The sequence below is a fragment of the Lonchura striata genome, chromosome 5 (assembly GCF_050655825.1).
Source record: "Lonchura striata isolate lonStrDom1 chromosome 5, ASM5065582v1, whole genome shotgun sequence".
NCBI classification, from domain to species: Eukaryota; Metazoa; Chordata; class Aves; order Passeriformes; family Estrildidae; genus Lonchura; species Lonchura striata.
In genome coordinates, this window is record NC_140707.1 from 11,787,438 (window position 1) to 11,801,361 (window position 13,924).

General features: G+C 38.7%; 1 protein-coding gene across 5 annotated transcripts in view; it reads right to left on the reverse strand.

The window, feature by feature from the left end:
• Positions 1–3,409: 3,409 nt before the first annotated feature.
• The window catches only part of FAR1 (fatty acyl-CoA reductase 1), a 34,471-nt gene continuing 23,956 nt past the window's right edge, over positions 3,410–13,924 (reverse strand). For all 5 annotated transcript variants that reach the window (XM_085579705.1, XM_085579706.1, XM_021527563.3 and 2 more), the window contains exons 10-12: positions 10,482–10,611; positions 9,099–9,226; positions 3,410–6,377 (exon numbers count right to left, since the gene is read on the reverse strand). In XM_085579705.1, the coding sequence (XP_085435831.1) occupies positions 6,215–6,377; positions 9,099–9,226; positions 10,482–10,611 (421 nt within the window). In that variant the 3' untranslated portion in view covers positions 3,410–6,214. The remainder of the gene's footprint in view (positions 6,378–9,098; positions 9,227–10,481; positions 10,612–13,924) is intronic.

Genomic DNA, 13,924 nt, shown 5'->3' on the forward strand with positions numbered 1-13,924 from the left:
CCTGCTCTTTAAACTCCTATACTGATGCTAAGCATCCACTGAAATGCAGGAACCACGTGGAATGCAGGAACCAGCAAAGCAGCAGCTGCTCTGTGCAGAAGGTGACTTACTGGGCTAAGTGCAGCACATTCCTATTAAAAATGGATAGACTTGGTTTTCAATTAGAATCACCAAGAGTGGGAGTTACCTTGCATGCTTTTCTTTCCAAATCAAATATTTATCAGAGGAAAACCACAGGTGTCACTGACAAGGAGAGATTAGCTGTGACTTAAAACCACACACCTGGATTGAAAAGTGGTGAGACATGCTCTGCTTGCTAAGTAACCTTAAAAGTGGATGTGTTAGCCCAGGCAAATTAGAAGCCTTTCATTTGTGTCCAAGAAGTAGAATTTAGTAGTATTAAAACTCCAAAGTGGCATTTTCCCTACAGTGCCTGGCATCAATGAAGTTTTTACAGCCAAAAGCATCCAATCTTTTTGTCTCAAGTCAGCTGAGTGGGTGGCAAGAGCAGAGGCACCAATGGCAGCATCTGGGTTGGGGAAGGAATACAAAGGAGCCAAGAGTTTTGAAGAGTTAGTTCATTCCATAAAATACTCCAGTATCAGAATTTACTGAAGCATATTTAAATCCAGAGTCCAGGTCTTCCTTTTTAAAAACTTTTTCAGCAAGAAGACATGGAACGCAAGGCTTGAACATGGAAGCTGCCTACTGGATTGCCACTGTTGCAAAGTGACACAGAGGAAAAAGGTGATTATTGTGAGTCCTACATTAAATCTGGCCTGAAGTTCCCTTGAACCCTTCCCCTAGTTACCAAGCACAAGATTCTGCAGGTACATGCTGTGTGCAACAAATAGCAGATTTCTGACCTAAATTGGGAGAGCCTTTATGAAACAGGAAAGGTAAGATGGGTTTGAAAGATAGAGGCAAAAAACCCCAACCAGTCTCTCTCAAAGTAAAGGTGATTTCACACAGTTGGAGAATACATGAGAAAAAATATTAGCCATACTCAGCCTCCTTCAGCCTTAATTTAACTATTTCCTTTTGTTTCCACAGGTCTCTCCCACCCCACAATGTGACTGCTTTTGCAGTCTCTGCTTATTTTAAGCATTTGCCTTATGATTCTGAATCATACTGAGAAAGCTGTATACTAGAGGAAGTCAAGTCTCCTGGCTTTAGATTCTTGAATTCCACCCAAGCAGGTGCCTAAAACAGCAAGCACAACTATTTGTGTCCTGGACATCGAGTTCTGGGATAATTTCATCAGGAATGAAGGAAAGGATGAGCAGCTGAGTTTCATAAAGATAAAAATAATTGAATTATATTATGCCATTTTGAATGTGGATTAAGGCTGACATACAAAAGTTAACAGTGTCTAAGTACTGAATCATTTTCACTGAGGTGGCAAATCAAATGCTGGCTGATGAACACAAGAATAGCACAGCTCCTTTCTGCTGCTGGTGACTGGACTGCTGTTTCTACACAGAGGACACAACAGAAACTTCTAGCATAAGGGGCAAGGGCAGTTTAAGATTTAATGCTCATTCTACACCCCAGAACATTGTAATTGACTGTGGTTTTCATTTTTTAACTTCTAGAGATCTGTGGCAAGTTTCCTTTTTTTGCATATGCTCGTTAAGAAGAAAAAGAGGCCTTGCTTCTCCACGTCAGGCCACAAATTTTCCAGAAGTGAGAGTGGCTAGAGAACCACAATCCTCAAAGGTCTAACAGTTCAATTAGAATGATATTAAAGGCTTATGGTAACAATCCCAGCATTTGAGGTTAATGCCTGTAACTGAATCAAGAATTAAAAAGTCCCATTCACCCTACCTAGGGCCCATGGCTGTGAGCATTCCAGTGCATTAATGTGTTGGAACTTGTGCCCTCCCCAATTAGTCACGGTTCCTCCTGCTTCTCATAGTAAGAATAAAAGCTGCTCAGAGCTGTCATTGTTCCATATTCCAGAAGAGACAGTTGCATAATTACTAATTACCTATCAGTGAGTCACAATAGCTGTGGAGCAGGGAAAGCCAAAGCTCCTTCACTGAAGAAAAGCACTGGGGTAACAAGAAGGAGAAAAGCATTTATAAATATCTTGGAAGTGCAGTGGGGTTAAATTTAGTTTGAGATGGCAGAGCAGCAGCTCGGTTACACAACCTTTAACTGGAAGTGCTCTGCAGGCAGAAAGGAGGCCAGAGCTGCCTGAGGGGCTCAGCAATGCTCCACAAGAGAGGAAGGAAACCTGCAACTGCAAGTGCTAAGTGAGACCTGTCAACCTGTGCTGCTACATTTATGATGGTAGGACACATCTTGAAAATCAGAGCTCACAATTGCAATCCCACTGCTTCTGGAGATTTACTCAAACACACAGCAAATGTCTCCAGGCCAGACAAAAACTGCTTGTGCTTCAGCACAAAGACTGACAAACAAAAACACACTTCAATACATTTCTCCAGAGCAGGGATTCTTTGGTGGCTTGTCTTCATTTCTGTTTTCATCTCTGCTCAACAGGCTGGGAAATATGTACAATTATGGGAAGTTTTACTTCCTAGCTCGGTGCTGGGTGCTTCTCAATCCAAGTTACCTTTACAAACCTGTTCTTTGCTTCTCAACAACACAGGATTTAATACTGTATTATGAAGAAAGGGCAAAATGTTCAACAGCACAAGACATAGGAGACAGCATCTTAAAACCTTTCTGCTCTTTGCTTCCAAGTTTGAATTTGAGACCAGCAAAAACCATCTTGGTTTGGTTTTTTAGTCATAAAGGAAAAGTTAAGTTTAAAGTTGGCAGACCTCAAACCACAGCATGCAGATCTTTAGGATTGTGTTCCTGACCAAAAAAAGGAGGAATCTGTGAAAAGTGAACATTCCATGAAATAAAAACCAAAAACTCACAGCATTTTGGTGATGCACTAACTTAATGCTACCTTTCCCTCCCTCAGCACGAAATGCAGATGCCATAAATAACTGGAGCTCCTTGAAACGTTAATCCTAAAGCTCCTGCAAAACCACAGTACCTTTTCTAAACCATATGAAAATGCAGATGGGTTCATGCTATTTAAATAAATGTGAACGCAATAGTACAAATGAAGCATTGACAGTGAGGGAAAAAGAGGTTGACACACAAAAAGCAGTCACCATGACCAGGGATACCTCACCATGTGTTCTGATATCAGTTCATGAGGGTTTAGATTCTGGGGTTTAGTGGGCTTTCTGGGGTTTATGGTTTGGTTTGTGATTGTGAAGTTTTTCTGGTTTGCTTTTTTCAAAATGCACATGAATCAGTAATGTGATTTTCAGTTTCTCACAAAGGAAAAGATCATGTTAATGTATATCAAGATGGCATTTAAATTATCAGGTTATTTTCCACAAATTAGACTAAACAACATAAAAATGAACACTAACAACACTTTCAAGGGATTTGTTTATTTTTGGTTTACAAACAAAGGCACCCAATATTTCTGTTTATGTCTTATAAAAGCTCACAGATCTAGCATTTGTTTCCAAACATCTGTTCCTACAGCAGAGAAAAACATTATAGGAAAATGTCTTTATTTTTCCTGGTCCCCAATTTAAAAACCAGTAACAGTTCAGTGATAATATTGTTTCAGTCTGCTCCTCTTCCTATTAACCAGCTGATAACCCTCCTGTAACTTGCTAATCAAAACACTGAGTCTGCCTTCCTGGACCAAAATATAGTTCCAGTATATTTCTAACCAACATCCTTTATGTGCAATCACTGGTGTGAAGAACTGCAGGAGGACAGGACTCCCATATGGAAAAAATCCAATAGTTCCAGGTAGAATTTCACAGACCGTGCACAGGAAGTGACAAAACCAGCAGAATAAATGTGACATTGACTCTACTGTCAGTTCAATAGGATGACTGATGAATTGGTGTAAAATACCAACAGGGCACAGAACAGCAGTCTCCAAAGAGGGGAAAAAATGGGTCTCTAAATTGGCAAATGTTTAGTGTAGAGGTTAAATAAGCTTATGCTTAAAGTAATCCCTCTCCTTATTATTCATCCAAAATACTAAATTTCTAAGCAGTGTCTTGGACCAGAAGTATTGGGTTCATTGGCTTCATAGTTTATCTCGGTGTTAACAAATCAGCATTAGAAGTATCATGTTAAAATGTTCATGTATTATGTTTATAGTTAGAAACAACCAAAATTCCTAAGTGGATTGTTTCACAGAACAACTTTCAGAGTATGATGTACTTATCTTTAGCAAACTTCAGCCACGTGCCAACATGGGACAAGGGGTCTCACTGGGCAGGAGGCCCCTCTGAATAAAGTCTATAATTCAAGAATGCTTAAGCATACTTTCAGGTCTAGTGAGATACTTGGGGAGGCAGCTAAAAATGTCATACACCTACTGCATCTGTTAAAGTGTAATATCTCCAAGCACAGAAGCCTTAATTGATTTCAGCCACAGTCAGAGGTCTCTCACACAAGGTGTGGTCCTAGACCATTTAGGCTTTTCAGCACTAGCTTTATATATACACCAGGAATTTTAAAAAGGAATTACAGCTGAACTACTTACTACAGAATATTTAGCTTCAACAAGGAAGCCATTATAATTTCAAAATGAGATATACACCTGCAGGAAAGGTGCTCTCTTTAAAGTAAGAGTTTTAGAAGAATAGCAAAATAAGTTCTTTACAAATTTAATTCAACAGGACAAAAAACTACCAAGGGCAAGTAAAATGTAGTTCTTGTGTAATTAAGTCATTATTTGCCTTTCCAGGCAGATTTAAGAACAAACTCATCAGTACACACTGATTTGAATGAACAAGCACTGGGCAAGAGTGCTGGTCAGTGCATGAATTAGAGGAACACTACAGTGTTTTCAAATCTGTGCAACCAAAATTTAAAGGGATCTTCATGTATTGCCTTGGATTAAAGAAATAAGGATTTAGTCTTTTCTTACAACTTGCCATTTTTACAAATGTCTTCCCTACTGAAACAAAGTAACATGCAGGAAAAAATCCAGATTTCTTCAGGTTTAAACCTAACAATTTAAGTCAAAAGACAGGTGGAAGAGCTGTTAACATCTTTTCATTTTGGAGCAAGCTGCATCTTACTCTGCTTACCCAGTGAAATGAGGCTTTACTAGGGCAGGGATGAGAAAGTGTGCTTGTGCATTGGTGTTGCCCATGCATCAAATTTAACAGCTCAGATTTTGAAAAAAATTAATTCTTGAAGTATTTGCTAACATTGCTTACAACTTCAAAACAGGTGTATCTCTTAATGAAAGTCTACAGATCTTCCAGCTACTACTACCAGCAATATAAATAGCAACCAAGCATAATAAATTCCTTTTCATTACATTTACCCTTTGAAGTCAGAAGAAGTGCTGGCTCTGTGTTCTCAATAAAAAAAAAAAATAAATCATTAAAAAGAAAACAGTCAATGCCTTTATTTACCCCTCTCTGGGTAACACTTCCTTTTATCTGCTCAATGCAAGGATCAGTTCTGCTTTCAGAGTAGCAAATTGTTCACGCCAACGCAAATGCAAGTTGGACACAGCCAGGTTCAAGCACAGAACCGAATCACAAAGTGCATTCTGAAGCCCAGATATACAAACAGCCTTTCAGTAAATAAGGAAGGTTGGTTCATTTTTTAATTTTTTTTTTTCTTTTATGCAAAGGAGGCACCATTGATGCATCCCTACTTTGAGGGCAAGGGAAGAAGTGGTAAAGCCTAAAGACAAATTACAAAAGTTCTCAATTATTTTATTTCAGGAGATCCAGAGTCATTTGTACACTTCTGCAACTTGCAAAACCCTTTGTAATTTAGAAGAACATCAAATAAATAGGTCTACAGCAACTAGTATCTACTATGCCAATATTTATCTTGCTCAATGTGGAGTAAAACTCAAAAGAAAAAAAAATAATGTTAAGGCAGATTCCAATCAAACATGTTCCAAATTGCACAGTTATGTTGGTCAGTGGTCTAATATGTCTTCCCCACGTCAAAGAGTTAAAGTTATCTAAATGCTTTTCTAAGCCAATTCAGCATGGCACTTGCTCTTTAGATTTGCTCCATTTCCAGAAGATACACAGCTAACGTTACCAATACCATCCCGCTTATTTCTCACCTCAGTTAAAAATGAAATGATGCTTCACGAAATGTGAGATGATTACAAGTTAAAGGGTTTGTGCAGTTAGACCACCATATGCATAGATGTCCTAATGCTAAATCCTCTTCCTCAGTATCTCATTGTGCTGGAGGCTCTGAAGTAGGAGAGGAACTTGTAGCACAGACTAACCACGAAGTACCAGATGTTTCTGGCCATCTGAGACCTTGCAATGAAGACGCGCCAGATCAGGATCACGAGGATCGTGTTGAAGCCGTAGCGAATGTTCCTTAACCTGGGCAAAAACAAAAGCAATCACTAAGTGTCAACATACAAAGAACACTAAAAATTAACTTCTGGAGTAGAACACAATTTATTTATTCATCTCGCAATACCTTATGAGTAATGACAAAAGTGAGTAACAAACAGAGAAGACGTTTTGCTGGAGCTCACCCCTAGGTCAGGGGTGGCTCCGTGTGGTGGAAAAAACTTCTCCTCCAGCCCGTGCTTCCAAAGAAAGGCTCAGCAGTCTCTGTTGTCTGGTCTCAAGGCAGTTTATTGCAAGTTATCTAAAAGATTTTCTTCTGGGGCTGCTGTGGTTTGCTCACAGCTCAGGCAGAGGCACACACACACCCTGACATCCTCTCTGACTCCCGACTGCTTCTTCTCTCCCCGCCCAGGGCTGCTGCTGTCTTTTATATGGGACATTGCATGTTCCATGGTTACAGTTTTTCCCAATGCCTATTACCTATATTAAATGGTGCTTTTCTACTTTAAACCAATCTGTGAGTGCCAACATCACCAAGAACATGAAGGTGAGGAAGAAGAGAGAGGAAGGACAGGACAGGCACAAATCCCAAATCCATCTTAAAACCTCTGACCCCCATGTACAAAACCAAAACCCCCCTGTACAGCACTCAAAAATTCTTCCCTTTACTTTGTAACTACTTCTACTTTAATATCTAAAGTTTTGTGACTTCTTGTTATTCCTGCAAGGTTGGTAAATCGTTCCATGGTTCAAACCCAAAATCACAGCTGTTTCCAGCTGCCTGCCAGGGTCTCAAATGCTTCTGACCTGGACCTGGAACATCCAAAAATGTCTGAGGGACGTTTTGAGTTCCGACAGCTTTTCACTGCTGAAAAGCAGAATGAAAAACCAAGGAGCAGAGTCAGCCCTGTTGCTCAGCACATGTACTTCTGCTTTAGAGCTGCTTGATGGAAACGTCCTCAAGCCAACAACACAGTGATAACTTACCTATAGGAGGCTGCCAACCAGAAAATATTTAACACTGAACTTCCCTTCTCCCCACCATATATTTAAAACTTCTTAAATACGTCAAAGTAACTCTAACTGCCACTGATGACAGTAACAAGGAAAAAAACCAAACCACCTCACCCTATCGTAAGAACTCATTAGATTTTCCAGACATTTCCAGCCAAGGAACCCAGCCTCTTCACTGCAATTTTAAGCTCCTTCCTTCTCAAGGAACTGTATTTAAAGTGCAGGATAAACTAAGTGACCTTTTAGAGCAACTGTGCTTTTTAACAATCTTCTGGCATGTAGAGATGGAAATGTTAAGAAAAACAACAAGAATTTTCTCTGATTTCTTAGAAACAGAGCAATCTTTTTGCCTCAGTAGATTGTGACAATTTATATTTTAAAGGCAGCTCTTTTTAGGGAACTACTGCCTTTATCTTGTTTACAGGTAAGGCTGTACAAATCTTATTTGCAGAGAAAAACAGTTTAAATGTGTGCGTTACAAAAGCAATACTTTTTTATACACTTGAGGAACAAATCTACCCAGTGGTTCCCTAGAGAAAAATGTCCCCTGGGCTGCCAAATCTGGGTAATACTAAGGCAGTGGACTCCAAGTTCAGATTAGAGTTAAGAACTAGATGGTAATAAAAGAGACCAAATTAATACCTCAGAGTAAATGTAAGTCAGAATCTAAACCTCTTGCTGAACAATCCACTTACAAACTTTAGAGCTGGGGCAACTAAGGCTGCTCCAATACAAGATTATTTCTTGAGTCATTTTCATTATGAACCTTTACACAAAGAATAGCAACTATGTGATCATTTCTATTCACTTTTTAATGGCATCTAAATAGAAATTTAAAAAAACACCCCAACAAGACAACCCTGAAGGGATACTTGTTTAGCTATTTCTACAATTATCATTTAGAAAAACACCCCAACAAAACAACCCTGAAGGGACACTTGTTTAGCTTTTTCTACAATTGTCACAGATACCATCTCTCAAAAATGTGTTTGTCATTTCAATATATACCAAACCCCTCCACAGCTGCAAATCCTTTTCTTTAGAAGGACAACACAAGTCACAACTTGGATTGTTTCTCTTTGCACTATCAGGATTGAAGATATGATGTAGCATTGCAGAAAAAGACAATTTTTATTTCACTATTAAAAGAGACAAATCAGAAAGTCTACAGTTGCCTTGATGAATCAGCCAAGAACAAAACAAGGGCAACTGTGCTAATAAAATTTTAGACAGTACCAGTCCATCCAAATGGCAGGAATTAAGAGAATTAAGAGAAAAAGCTAAAGGAGGTCATCCTAGAGCACCAACATCAAAGTGTCCTGCTCTGAAGTGCAGAGCCTCTGCTTATTTACCTGCCTCAGAAGCTCACATTCCCAGAGCAGCTATTGTTCTCATAAACCTCCCAAAGAAACCATTATGACCTGTGTAGCCACTTACCTCTGACCTTCCAAAAGACACTTGGCTAAAATCAAAAACCTGGATTACAGTATGCACACTAGTGATCCCAGACTGAAACTGTAACTATTAATTCTTGGGGCAACTCAGGAACAACAACTACTTTAGAAAATGCTTCAGACCACTGGATTGGAACAGAATTGTGGAGAACCTAAACAGTTGCTATTAAAAACAATTTAGTCATTACATGGAAAAGCAAAAGCAAAATGAACAAATGCAGAGCATAGAAAATATAAAATTACACATAAAATAAATTTAAAAAATTAAGATTATACTTACTTATTTAAGTGTTTCCTAGCTGCAGGGAGGCCTGACATTTCTTCATTCAGCACATATTTCTTCGTCCCCAGGCAGTAATTTTCCATATATTCTGCCCAGTGTAGTTGTCGAACATCAAAATTAAATGTCTGCATAAGAAAAAGCTTTCACTGTTAGTTTCCTAAAAATTCACCTCTATATATTTAAATGAAAATAAATGTCTTTATTCCAGATAAATCCAATTTGCCTTTGACACAAGAAGGTTATCCTATCCTTAATCCTAGAAACAGTCCAGATTAAGGTTCAATTTCTGATTCAACCACCTGCTCGTGACATAATCTCTTCCAAATTCCAGTCACTTCATGCCTTATTTTCCCTCCTCAGCAGTAATACTCTCTTCTCCACTTCTCAGTTTTCCCACTTCAACTGTCTGTAAGGAATTCTGTTCTAAAAATAACTATTTTCTAGTATGTTATTTATTTTTAAGCAACAAAATAATTCTAATATGCTCTAAAATAAACACTGCTCTGTGCCAAGTACAGTTTGGCAAGTGCAGGTTGCTGTTAGCTGTGCTTGGAGTTGTACATTTATATTTTAAGTACAATCATCTGAATGCCTTCTGCAGGAGAGAAGATCACTATAATGAACTTGATGCACAAGTTTTTTACTGATGTATTGATTTCCTCATCTCAAGATTCTACAGTGACAGTGTTTAAATCCCAACAAAAAGCAGCAATTTGAAAATACTAACATTCAGACTGTCTGGCATTTTGTTTTTCAAGTTATTCCTGAACTTAAGTTGCTAGGGAGGCAAGAGGACAGGAAGGGGTGGAAATACCATCCACACAAAAATCACCAGAAGTTATTTTATTTCCTACATTTAGACAGCTTATTTAGGAATTTGGCAGATTTTCTAGAATGTAACTACTGAACTGATTCTGGAAAACACTTCAGTAGCAAAGACATCTTAAGAATGACAAAGCTGTTCCAAAGGAATAAGGGAATCTGAGTTTTTAGAACTGTAACTGTTAATTTTTATTCTGCTGAATACTAACCAAAGTCATAGCAGAAGGGAAGTTTAAATTCAATTGGGGCACCTGAGTCATTATTGGTGGAAGAGGTAGGGAAAATTTGGAGTAAAGTTAAACCTGGGAAGAAACAACTTTTCTTTCTCTGTCAACAAACTGTCATCCTTGTTTCACTTCTCCCTGCCCTTCTTCATCTCCTCACGTCCCTGATGTAGCTTTTCACACAGCCCTGGCCCATCTGAAAGCATCTCCCAGGAGCCTGCAGTGCTGAGCTCCTCCTAGCTTAGCTGCACATTGGATCAGGTCCTTATTCTATCTTGAATTGCTGAGCTGCTGCTCCCCTCAGTCTCCATGGCCACAACACAGAGCCACTTGCCTTTTTGTCTTCAGGGGTTAGCTGGTTCATCAGCATGGTCATGTTCTCAGTGCTCCAGGTCCAAGAATTGCTGGTAAAGTACTCTAAAAACATCATGGACTTATGAAGACGTGTTATTGTCTTCATCATCCTGCAATCCAAGGCATGGAATGGACAGGTACAGGGATAAAGATTAGTTCAAATGAGTGAAATAGACAATAACATTTTTTACCCTCCAACCCCCTACCACCCTCTCCAAAAATCCCATCTTGTTCTGTACCTAAAGCATATTATATTACATCAATAGGATATTTCTGCATAGTATTGAAGTGAACTTTGGCTATCTGATCTCTGCATAAACCAGAAATTATCACAGTCCTTTTTTTTCCTAATCCTACTTCCTGGTGGAATTGTAAATTACCATTTTTTCTTTTATATTAGGGGGAACAATATGTTGTCTTCTGTTGGTAACTCTTAGTTTGGGACAGGAAGATGGAACCCTTTTCCCTTCAGCATGCTGGAATATTCACTTGATACTCAAGAGTCTGACTTGACAGAAGTCACAAATTGCACACAGCAGAATGTCTGTGCAGAACCTCCCCTTAAACAAGGGAGGAAGTTGCCCTGATCTTCCTGCACATTGTGCAAGACCAGATCTCTGTGATAAAACAGAAGTTTTCATCATGCTTACTAAGAGATCAAGGCTTAAAACCACTAGCAACAAAAGCCAGAAAAATATCTAAGGGCACAGACAGATCATAACATATCATGTTCTATGCTGCTTCAAAATATGCAGAAATACCTTCCATCATCCTTTATTATGCAGAGGAAAAAACTATATAAAATCACCACTTGGAATACAGAGAAATTATGTTATAAGGATCAATTTGGGCAAGTTTCTTTTTGATCATACCATCCAAAGTGGCCCAAAAAATAAAAGTATGAGTCATCCAGCCTCTCAGATGCAAAGCTTCCACATTTGTGACAAGCAAATTGTTTCCAGTGTCTCAGTGCTAGAGATGGCCACTCAATTTCAGTAAGTACTAACTAGTACCACATGGCCTAATGCTATTAAATTCCTACTTTGGGTGCTCAAGGTATTTCCATCTCACAGAAATGGAAAACTGCTTCCAATTTGATCCTTATAGCAGGACACTGATAATTTCAAGCACAATGACAAGGGGGAAGGCAAAGAAAGCAGAACCCAGTACTACCAGGAAATGGTCTGAAGGTAAATTTTGCCAAGAAATATCACAGAATCAATAAAAACAAACTTATTTTTCTCCAAAAGCTGTAATGCATTTGAATGCATCTTGATGCCCTCATACTTGTAGAAGGGATATAGTACATTGTCCCAGCAACGCTTCTAAAGAAAGTATTTTGCATTACATTAGCGTCCTTTACTAGCAGCTAGCATCTTAGTATCTAAAACATTAAAATTTCCTCTTTTTCTTCTCACAGAATGGAGCAACACAAACCACAGAGACCACTGAAAAATGTAATTTCTAAAGCACAAAAAACATAAATATTTTTTCTTAAACCTCATAGGAATATATCTACTAATTCAGAACTGACTTCAAATGTTAGACCAGCAGCTGATTTTATTACTAAGCACTCTAGGAGCTTTCAAACATCTGTTTAGAGTTTCACCAGTTGGGCAAGGTGAGGGCTGAGTTGAACTGGAGCTCCTCTGATGCAGAAATAATTGGGAATATAGATTCTGCATCCAAAACATATCCTGTGCAACAAGACTAAACTGAACTGAAAAAAAATGGATGTTAGTTATGTCAAAACATTAGGAAAATAACTCCAAACTTGGAAAGTAAAGATCTCACTGGTTAGACAAGCCAAAAAGACCCCAGAGCTAAAACGCCTGAATAAAATTAGTGGCAAAGAGCATTTAAGCCTTTTTGCAGAGCTCTGTCCACTGACAGTCTGAAGATTATTTAACCTGACTTGCCCTTTTGAACCTTTCCAGTCTGTGTCCTTATGCTAAGCTGGAAAAGCAGATGAATTTTACAGTGCTTTGACTGCTACAGTTTAAAACCCTTATGCCTCTGCAAAACACTAACTGAGCAAATGAATATCGGATCAGATAAGTGTATATTTTGAACTTGTTTCTGGACACTGACATTGGTTTTCATTCTTTTCTAAAAAAGAAACAAACTAAATTTAAACTAATGCAAAGACTCTGCTGGGATTCTTTTTGTCTCTGCTTATGGATATGATTTTGGAGCTTAGCTAAGCTGATTACAGAAAAAAAAAAAAGCTGAAAAGAGGGTTTTTTCCCTCCCTCCAACTCAAATTGGATTTAGCAGCTGATCACAGAACCAGCTGATTCAACTCATCAAGGGTTGTTTTTCTTTGTAGGGTTAGTTTCTTTCTCTACCAGCCCAAAGAATCCAATTCTCCACATTATCTCAGCTGCTCGATCCATGACAGAGTTGGCAGAAGTGGAGCAAGTTTTTCTGTGACACTTTGCTGGTTTGCACTGAATCAACAGGAAACTGCACTTCTCTTTGAGGGGAGGAAAAAGCAGCCTGGTGACATTGAGAGATGTCAGGATTGAGTGTCCTTTTGTGGACACTGGTGTAGCTATGGCAGACTAACCCTTAACTTCAAGTGAAGTTAAGTGAAGTTTTGAAGGTTAGTTATTCCAAAGACAGCCATTGGCTATGAGTCAGAAATACCAACACCAAATATAACTTGTCAGTACAAGACCAAGCGTGGCATCACACCTTCCTCATCAGAAGACAGAAAAAGGCCAGCCCTGCTGAGCATCTCCCAGACCTGAGCATTAGTGGCAGCCAGCCAGCCTGGGTGACTTTCACCCAGATTCAAGGTAGAATTTTGTCTCCTGCTTTTGCACTCCTAACTGTCATCAAGACCAAGCACATTACAACAGTTTGAGAAGCACATAACAGGAATTAAAGTTTAAAAAAGTTAATTAAATTATCAATAAGTTAGGTGGGCTTGTTTCTATACCAGGCAATTGAAAGTGACCTGGCTTAAGGCTGTAACTGCAATTTGAAGAAGTTTTACACACAACCTATTGTCTCCAGCTTAAAAACAGTCCTAATGCCAAATACGGACTGATCCCTCAGTGGATCTATAGGCTGCCAGTCTGCAAGTCTCTGCAGAAGCATTACAGATAATTACTTTTTTTCTAAAGACTCCTCTAAAAAACACAGAACAAGCTTTTAGATTTTTCTTTGTTCAGATTTTCATCTGGCTGTAAGTTTTGGACTATAAAACACAGTACTGAATTCTTTTCTTTCCAGCAGCTCTGTGGTTGCTTTAAGAACACAATTTAAGCACTGTGAAGATATAAAAATGTATTGATCTATTTAACATGATTATGCTCCTAATTCATTTCTGATTTGTAAGACAGTAACTACATGAAAGGTGCTTCCAGTTTTAAGATTTAAATTGAAATGACAGATGTAGAAGACCTAATTTCATAC